The sequence below is a fragment of the Vicia villosa genome, linkage group LG1, assembly GCF_029867415.1.
Source record: "Vicia villosa cultivar HV-30 ecotype Madison, WI linkage group LG1, Vvil1.0, whole genome shotgun sequence".
In the NCBI taxonomy this organism is placed as follows: domain Eukaryota; kingdom Viridiplantae; phylum Streptophyta; class Magnoliopsida; order Fabales; family Fabaceae; genus Vicia; species Vicia villosa.
In genome coordinates this window covers 172,274,025-172,284,241 of record NC_081180.1, presented here as the reverse complement: position 1 = coordinate 172,284,241, position 10,217 = coordinate 172,274,025, and the positions used below count along the sequence as shown (strand labels likewise).

The following is a 10,217-nucleotide window of genomic DNA, read 5'->3' as shown; positions in this document are numbered from 1 at the left end:
CTATCGATCTGAGTAACCAGCAATGCCCCATAATCCGTTAGCTATACTGACCAAATCTATTGGTCATCGCATCTAACGGTGCCATATCAAATCAGGGTTGTACGCCCAAATCTAAAACACACTAAACCACGACACTACGGATTTTCATCCTTTTCAATCAGGCAATTCAAAATGCCTTTCAAATCACATTCAAACTATGATAGGCCATTCAAAAAGCCTTCAAACAACCTCATACTAATTCTAAGGCGTACAATCCTGTGCCCGAACTACGTTGACTCTGATTCTCCATAAGGAGATACGTAGGCACTTGGATAACCAAGGCGAGTCACCCTCCTTAAAATCTCAATTTTCCCCTATTCAATTCTTTAGCTATTATCCTCTATAATTTTAGCCATAAACCTTTATTTTAAGATCAAACCTTAGGAAAGGGTTGAGGGTGCCTAACACCTTCCCTCGACCTGAATATAATAACTTACCTCGAATCTCAAAACTGCATAGGGTTTCCTATTCGCCCTTCAGAATAGGTGGCGACTCTAAAAGATCATTTTTAGGGCAGGTTGCTACATCATGCAATCAAGACAACGCTTGTAAGGATCCGACACCTGGTTCCCTCTGAGGGGGGCGAAGGCTATGGCACGCGACATGGTCGCTGTGTAACCCAACACCTCTCCCCAGCCAATAATATCAGGGAACTGCTGTAGTATGCAACCCTGGAAAAAAAACACGCTGATCAAACATACTATCACAAATATATAATAAACTTTGAGAAAATGTAGAAGGATATAAAATTGTTACCACTAACAGGGTACAACTGCCAGCCACACTTCTTTCCTTCCACAGGCATCCCACTCCGAGTATGTGGTAGTTGTACGCCAGTGTATCCGCTCCCCAATTGTACTCATGGACACGTGCGAGATCCGATAAGTACGCCAAGTAAGCGACTTCTGTGTACGTCGAGCTCGTGTACACAAAGAGCTGAGTGCCTATCAAATATAGGAAGTAACATCTCAGCACCCGCTCTCTGTGTATATTCACCTCTGCCTCGTCACCAACAGCCTCATGTGCCGCAAGAAGCTCCGCATCATATATTCGTTGCAAGAAGTGAAACCTCACGTGCGCCCCGCGGGTCCTCTCCACCTTCTCAAGTGCGTCAGCAGGACTAGCCCCTAGCTCCTCAATCATCATCTCCATCACTTCCTCCTTTGTCAGCCTATCGTAACCAAGGAGGGTACTCTTGATAGGTAGATTCAGAAGGCATGCAACATCGTCAAGAGTAATGGTAATCTCACCGTGAGGAAGATGAAAGTACGAAGTCTCTGGATGCCACCTCTCTAGAATAGCCATCAGCATTTCATTATGGATCGTCTGAAAGCCAACCTAACAGAGGTCCCTCATCCCAAAAGCTACAAGTGCATCCTAGAACCGCGGCTCGTCGGGCTGCGCGAGAGCGGAAATTTTCCGGTTGTGGTTGTAGAATCTCTAGGGATCCTTCTCCTGAAAATTTCTAAAAAAAAACACTGTTACCTTCAAGAAAAGTCATAAACTGAATAAAAAATAGTAATAAGTAATAACCAAAGAAAATTTACCTCCCTCTCCCAGATATGCCTGACTCAATGATCTGCATACCCTGTCAACATGGCTGCATCTATAGGACCCCCGGGTACTAGATAGGCTCCGACACCAGATCATCCTCGTGCAGCTCTGGAGGTGGCACCAAAGATCCTGCATCGGTCGTCACTGGTATAGACACAAAAGTAGAAGAACTGCCTCGTCGACGTCTGCGGGCGGAGGACATCTGTGAGGAACCCTCAGCGTCATCCCGAGGCCTCCGTGACGAAGTAGTAGATGGAGAAGGCCTCTCCAGCTGCAACGGGTGTAGCAGATACATCAGCTGAAACAACAGCTCCATCAGTCACTTGTGATACTACACGCACCCGTTCACGTCGCACGGATGCATGTTGTGCACTCCTCCTATGTATAATGCAACCTGGATGGTCGGCCATCATGTCTGCATTGTTATACAAATAAAATCAAGTTAGATACTATGTAGTTATAACAAGAAAAGAAAGAAAAAAATTTGTTCTTCCGTATATGCATCTACGGAAGTACCTTAAGTTTCAAATAACAGAGTTTCTTCCGTAGGTGCATCTACGGAATGACCCAACATTTCATTCTTCCGTAGATGAATCTACAGAAGGTTCTGAAATCTCTAAAACACAACAATGGCGTCTGGTCATTGTTGCAGAGGGTTAATAACCCCATTTTGGTGGCTTGATCATCCGTTTTACACATTAAACACTACCTACATTATCTCTAAACAATATTTATAAAACTACCCAATCATTTCTACACCTAAAAATCAAATTCAAAATTTATTACAAAAACTCTAAAATAACTCAAAAAGTCGATTACTTACCGATTACATTAAGTTTTGAACTTGTTGGAATGTGATGATAGTTGATGTTGACGTTATCGACCGAACTCCAGAGGAAGAAAACAAGTTTTGTGGAAGTTTGATATTTGAGGTTTGGAGAGTTTGGAAATGAGAAAAGTGAATAATGAGGGAGAGGAAGAGTCTGACGGGAATATAACATCAAATGATACCGTAGATGCATCTACAGAAGCTTCTGTATGTACATTTACGGAATAAAACAACGTTAAACAAAAAGGGTGCTTCCGGAGGTACATCTACGGAAGCAGGAGAACATTTTAGGAAACTCGCATGGTGAGTGAGAGAGCCAAGGGGTGGGGTAAGATATTTTCAAAATCAAATACATTAAAACATCCATAGAATGAATACTTTGTGAGTTCCATATTACACATTTTCAAACACTTATTTGAAGACAACATTGGTGGTAGTGTGCTACTCTTCATTTTTTTTGTCGTGGATTAATATCTTAAGGCCCCTTTTGCTTTTTACTCTTGATATTGCAACATACAATTGACCATGGGTAAATACACTCCTAAGCAAATATAATCCAACATAGTCTTTCGACAAACCTTGAGATTTGTTAATTGTCCTAGCATAAGAGACAATTATTGGAAACTGTCTTCTTGTTAGCTTACAAGGCCAAGGGGACTCTATAGGAGTGATATCCATTCTTGGAATGTAAATTATGGTTCCGATGTTTTTCCTGACATAATTTTTACTTCAATCACATGGTCTGCCAATCTTGTAACAATAAGTATCGTATCGTTGCATAATCCTCCAACTTGATCAATATTTCTTAGAAGCATTATATGTGTACCAACTTTTAATTTAATCATGTGATGTCGAAGACCAAATGCTGTAAGTGTATTAAAAAAATTCAATAGTCAGTACATCAAATGATTCAATGGCTTTATAATCCATTATGTCAACGAAATCAGAACTTAAATACTCCTTCTCACCTCCTACATATGAATGTCAAAAAGATCAATAAAGTATATAAAATGTCTGTATAATTGGGACTAATATATAAACAAAGAGTTTTAAAATGTTAATTCAATTACCTTGAAATATATCTAACGCATACTGATTGATAACTCGACTGTTTCCAATGTTCCAGCTAAAATTGCTCAACACTGAAGGAAATTTGGGTCTTTATAGTTTGGAGAAAGTTTGGATATGTGGAGTGAACAATGGATTTCAGGGGAAATTGCCCATATATATGAAGAATTAATAGTGGCGTGAATGATATCAGAACGACTTCCCCTTGGTATAACAAGAAGTATTTTTTGAAAATTTCTGTCAAGAACAACAACTTTTCCACCAAATATTGTCTTAGAAGTCTTTGTTCCTAACATAATGTCCTTAAGTGTTTTATCCAAAGCTTCGATACAATATTTACTCGCCATTGGAGCTTCGTTCCAAATAATCAACTTAGCTAACTTCAACAGTTTAGCACGATCAGTATTCTTTTGTATATTACACGTAGACGACTCCATTGTCGGTATTAGAATTTTGAACATGGAATGAGTTGTTCTACCTCCAGGAAGTAGTCTCTAGTACGAGATTTCTATGGAGATATGACTCCAAAATTAAAGAGGTTTTCAATTCTTGTCCAAAGCTTAAGTTGTAGTTCCTCTGGTTGTGAATAGAAATGAAGTTCCTTTGAAATGGTACTGAATTATTATTTGTTTCTTTATAGACTTGATTTTTATTATTTTAGAAACATTGAGTTGAATTAATATTTATTATGCAAGTTCATTCAAAGAGAAGAAATATGTTGCATGAAAAAGATAAATAATTTGGTTTATGCCATATGCAATTTGAAGTTGAAAAGTAAAAATGGAAAAGTAAATAGTGTTGTTCTTTCATTTTAATATATTCATTCAGATGATGAATGGATAACTGAAGATCTTGATGAAGAAAATGTGCAAACTTCAATTATTATTGAGCAAGATGACGTTATTGTTAACACTGCTACGTAAGCTGATGTTGTTACTAATGTTATGTAGTGGTGGGGTGACAATGTTGAGTTAGGTGGAAGTGAAACTCAAAGCAATCCAACAATGGTTACTAATGAAGAAGTTGATTCATATAGGGTAGAGTTTGATGATGATATCCAAGATACCAATGAAGAAGATGGTGATGATATTGGCGGTGATAATTTCACTGGAACTTTTGATGATTGAAACAATTAGGATATATGTTTTATGTTTTTTTGCTTTGTGTAGTAGCCAATTAAGAATATATTAGTACTTTAAGTCTTTAACTACATACTCTTCTATTTTATTTGTTTTATTTTTGAGTTTTTTGCTAAGAAATGTGTAATAGAGTATGAAATTTAAATTTTAATGTTAATTGGTGTTCTACTATATATATATATATATATATATATATATATATATATATATATATATATATATATATATATATATATATTTGTGTCATATATGAGATATTTACAAGTGTAAAAATTTAGGAGTGTGTCATATATGTCTCACTTACAGGTTTTTGAAAGTCATTTTTAATTTTCCATAGACTCGTACGAGTTTGAGAGTTAAGTCTGCGAGTCGAGTCTACGAACCCTTTACGAGTCTGAGTAGAATCGCGAGTTTGACAACCTTGCATGTGATTTCTAGTGGTGGGATCGCTGTAGACCCTTCTAAGATAGACGCGGTATTACACTGGGAGACTCTAAAGACTGCGACAGAGATTCGAAGTTTTCTTGGTTTAACAGGTTATTATCGAAGGTTTATTGAAGGATTTTCTAAGTTGTTGTTACCATTGACTCAATTGACTCGAAAGGTTCAAGCGTATGTGTGGGATGTTTCATGTGAAGAAAGCTTTGTAGAATTGAAGAAGAAATCGATGAGCGCTCCCGTGTTGGTTTTGCCCAATGCGAATGAATCTTTTGTGGTTTATTGTGATGCATCGAAGATGGGGCTTGGTAGTGTGTTAATGCAGAATGGGAAAGTTGTTGCTTATGTTTCTAGACAATTTAAGGTTCATGAAAGGAATTATCCTAAGCATGATTTAGAATTAGCATTTGTGGTGTTTGTGTTGAATATTTGGAGACATTATCTTTTTGGCTCTAAATTCGAAGTGTTTAGCTACCACAAGATTCTAAAGTACTTGTTTGATCAGAAAGAGTTGAATATGAAACAAAGAAGGTGGCTTGTATTGTTAAAGGATTACGAATTCAATTTGATTTACCACCCTGGAAAAGCAAATGTAGTGGCTGATGCGTTGAGTAGGAAGTCACGAAATATGTATATGCTTATGGTGCGTGAGTTGGAAATGATTGAACAGTTCGGAGATATGAGTTTGGTATGCGAAGAGACTCCCTATAGTGTGTAGTTGGGAATGTTGAAATTGACTAGTGGTATTGTTTACAGTGATTTCTGGTAAACAATCGCTAGTCTTCCAAATTCTTAAATTTACTTTGGTAACTTGCAGGATGGACTAGATTGATCCTAGAACATGTGTCTAAGTGTTTCTATCTTAATGATCAAATCCATTCTTCTGATTTTACTTTAAAAGAATACTCGAATCTATGGCTAATGAAAAGCAACGTAAAATGTAATGTAACAACGAAATTTAAAGAAAAATTCAAAATATTTCTATTGTAAATGTAAAGGACATGATTTGAAAGAAAATTATTTAAATGACTTGTGTTTATAAAATGAAGAACAATATTAAAATAACAATGGTGTTACACATACATTCTCAGTGAAGCTCGTTCTCTCACACTTGATACTTGAGCAATTTTGAGTAATTTTGTACAAAATGAACACCCTGAATCCTAACACTAAGATCCCTATTTATACTAATTCGACCCTAACAGTCTCTTTCTAACGAAATGCCACGTAGCTTCCATGCATCCTTTCGGCGAAGAGGGTTACTTCAAAATTCAAATCTTCCTGCCCAATGCCTTCGAAAACGTGATCCACGTGACTAATAAAAAAAATGTATATTCTTCGAAATATCCTGCGAATACCTTCGGTCTCTGCTGAAACATTTCGAAGACTCTCTAACAAAAAGCTCCAATTTATTATGAATAAAAAGCCTTTTTTACTCGAAGGGACTTAAAGAAACATCTTTTCCTGATCTCTTTCTTATTTTCTCTTCGAATCATATAATCTAACAACTTTACTTCCGATTGTCAAAATCTCTAGCTAACAGGTATCCTTGAAGAAATTAGGGAAGGTCAAGAATCAAATTTGAAGCTACTTGATCAGATGATTTTGTTTAACCAAGGTAATGGAGGTGAGTTTTGAATCAAAGAGAATGGTGTGATGAGATTCAGAAATCGAGTGTGTGTTCCGGATGTCCCCAAACTTAAGAAAGGTATTCATGAGGAAGGACATAGAAGTGAGTTGAGTATTTATCCTGGTGTTATGAAAATGTATAAAGACTTGAAGAAATTGTTTTGGTGGCTAAGAGTAAAAAAGGAAGTTTCGGAATTTGTTTTTGCTTGTTTGACTTGTCAGAAGTAGAAAATTGAACATCAAAAGCCTTTGGGTTTAATGAAACCGTTGAATATTCCCGAGTAGAAGTGGGATATAATTTCAATGGATTTTGTGAAGGGTTTACCGAAGACCGCCAAGGGAAATGATTCTATTTGGGTGATTCTGGATAGGTTGACTAAGTCGGCTCCTTTTTTTTCCGATCCATTCTAGTTCTAAGCTGGATGAGATGTATATTGAGGAGATTGTGATATTGCATAGAATACCGTCGAGTATTGTGTCAGGTAGAGATCCAAGGTTTACGTCAAGGTTTTGGAAGAGTTTACACGATGCCTTGGATACTACTTTGAGATTGAGTTCAGTGTATTATCCGCAGACGGATGGTCAGACCGAAAGGAATATCCAGTCATTAGAAGATTTGTTGCGGGCTTGTGTGTTAGACCAAGGAGGAGCTTGGGATAGCCATTTGCCACTAATTGAGTTTACTTATAACAATAGTTTTCATGCGAGTATCAGTATGGCACCGTATGAAGCGTTGTATGATAGAAGGTATAGGACTTTGTTAGGGAAAAGAAATAATTATACTCGTACAGGACCTACCCCGTTGCCTATGTATCCTTTTTGAGGAATCGCGGTTAACGTAGCTCGGCTAACTAGTTTTTGTTTGTTTTGTGTTTTTTAGGTGAATAGTTACATTCGCATCCTACGGCAGCTCGACCTTTGGAGACTTATGCAAGGGAGGTAGGAAGGAAGTAACGTGCTCTTAAGATCCATGGTGCAAAATAAAGAAAGAGTTTGGTTTAGGTTTTAAACATGCATGAAAGAAATCCTAATGCAAAGGGAAATATCTACCTAAGTTGGCATGCAAAAGGAAACTACGCTAAGACTAGCAACCCACTAGGGAAAGCAAACACAAAAGTAATATCACACAATCGAGCGCGGCTTGAAAAGCAAACAACTACCAGAGTAGCGACTTGAGGACAGGGGAAAAGAAAATAAAATAGGGAGCTTTTAGCCAACAAGATCGAATTGACCGAGGCAAACAAAGCTGTTGTGATGGATATGGGTGTCTATACCGCAGTATCATTTCACTGGGAAAATGAAGGAAAAAAGGAGAAAGAAAAATAATCATTCGTGCATACACGAAGCATCAGTTTCAGGCGACGCAAGCTAGACAAGACGTATGGATCTACAAGACCCTTCCACTTGACTTGACTCAATAACTGGATCCGGGGACGATTCAAAAGCAACGACGTGTAACGCATGCTAACTGAACCAACTCGATGAAACATGGCGGGGGTCGATTACGAACCCTCTTCGCTTGCCTACCATGAGGACTTAATGATGTTGCCTTCGATGAGGTCTTATAGTACCATTGAGACCCTGCCGCATGCATAAAAATAAACCAACACAAGCATGGCTTCCTAGGGAGGACTTCCAGAATTGCCGGCCAAGTGGCACGGACTCCTAATCCTACTTCTCATGTTATTGAAAGGGAAAATGCAAAAAAAGTAAAAGGGAATAATAAGAATACTAAACAGATAGTAATTCATAAATAACAGCAAACAATCAAAAGAAATCCAGAGGTCTGCGTGCAAGCTAGCATCAAGCAACAAACATTTTCAGAAGTCCAATAGACGGTATAAGCATCACCATAATCTAATGACAACACAAAAATAAATCGCGTGTCCGAGTCGAAGTGTATGTCGATACGTCCGAGTAATACACCTGCAAGAAAAGTCACAATACATACATGCAACAAGCAAGCATATATATCGTGTCTCAACGGGTGAGATGAACGAATAGAAATCGGGAAAGTAATGTCATATCACGCAAATAAAGCATAACATGGAGCAATACACATCCATCAGAAATCATCCTCAAAGTTCCTTGCACAAGCTAAGCACACTTATTAGAACAAAGAAAATTGCAACCGGAGTTGCACAATTGCATTATTAAAGCAAAATAAAGTGAAAAGCTAAGAAAGAAATGCAAAACGCGCATTGGAAGCGCAACATAATAAATGGGGCAACAATAACACAATGAGATAACACATATGTTAAATCAAGTCAAATGCGCACAAAACGGTAAAATAGTTATGTCAAATCTCAAAGTATGCATGGAATAGATCTGGATCAAACAAACTTAAGTGCATTAGTATACAATTAGATAAGCAAATATGAATACAAGTCAAGTAAAAGTCAAGGTGAAAAATACATGTCAATCGGAAGCAAAAACCGCAAAATCGGGAAATCAGCGTCAAAGTTAATCGACTCGGAATTGAACAAAAATCACATGGTTAATTGCAAACATGCCAACAGACTAAAAAAAACTCGGTTTGAATTAATTCAGTCTGGAAGTGGGACTTTTAGGCCATTTTTGTCGGCTGGCAGTAGCGAATAAGTAAAATAAAAGTGTCTGAAACTGACTAACAAGTACACCAATGGCTCAAGAATCATCAACACAGTTGAGTTACATTATTCACAAGTGCAAAAACTCATTACGGTTAGGAATTTAGCTCAGAATTGAGTTTATGTCAAGTGTTAAAAAAATTCAAGAATTGTGACATTTTCCAATCAACTCAAGTTTTTATATGTCAAAGGCAATTTGTATTGTGCCTTGAGTCAAATGAAAAGTGTTGCAACTTAGGAAATAGAAAACATGTTAGTAAGCATTATGTACATCAACACAATCTATCACAAATTGATCCGGAAATTAACAAAACATAACAAGAATCAAATTCAATTAGTAAATGTTGACCGAAAATTAAAATTAACACAAAGTTAGTGGATAAATATGCATCAAAGTAACTTTGGCCTAAAGTTCAAAATAACCCAATATAAGTCAAGTAAAAGTTATGAATTTTCAAACATCCGAAACACAGTGGAATAGTAAATTCAAAACTTAGATAGTTTGCACTTTCGAACATCTTTCTCAAATAATTGGCTTCTGTCCTGAACACGTAAAGAGAACACCGAAAGAGTTACGAATTTGGCTTAAGTGTTAGATAATTGTAAGATTGGCTTTGGGGTTTTTGATTGTGATGAATAGGTGGTGATGTGAGGAATCGATGAGGATATATGATGTTTTGTGTTAATGAGTTGTAAATAAATGTACCTATAACAGAGAATATATTGGATTAGTTATATAAGATGAAACCTGATGATTAGATGATGTTTTAGAACCCATAACATGAAGAAATCATAGCTTTTGGGACTTATTTTATGCAATAAATCGCAACGGAAAAACCCTGTTCGCACATATTTGTCGGGCGGGCGAGCTTTCCCAAGACGCGTCGGGCGAATAAGGAGGCGAGTGAAGGC

General features: G+C 37.2%; 1 protein-coding gene across 1 annotated transcript; it reads right to left on the bottom strand.

The window, feature by feature from the left end:
- Nucleotides 1-560: 560 nt before the first annotated feature.
- On the bottom strand, nt 561-1,344 carry LOC131659547 (protein MAIN-LIKE 1-like). Its single transcript, XM_058928724.1, has 2 exons — nt 796-1,344; nt 561-710 (listed from the first exon to the last, which is right to left on the bottom strand). Exons 1-2 carry the CDS (start codon nt 1,342-1,344, stop codon nt 561-563), a joined length of 699 nt encoding a protein of 232 aa, XP_058784707.1.
- Between the last annotated feature and the right edge of the window lie 8,873 nt (nt 1,345-10,217).

Excerpts from the sequence above, each read along its gene's own strand:
- LOC131659547 (XM_058928724.1), bottom strand. The coding sequence starts at position 1,344 with ATGGCTATTCTAGAGAGGTGGCATCCAGAGACTTCGTACTTTCATCTT. Across the intron at positions 711-795 it reads GCAGTTGTACCCTGTTAGTG|GGTTGCATACTACAGCAGTT; the intron begins GTAACAATTTTA and ends TTTTTTTTCCAG.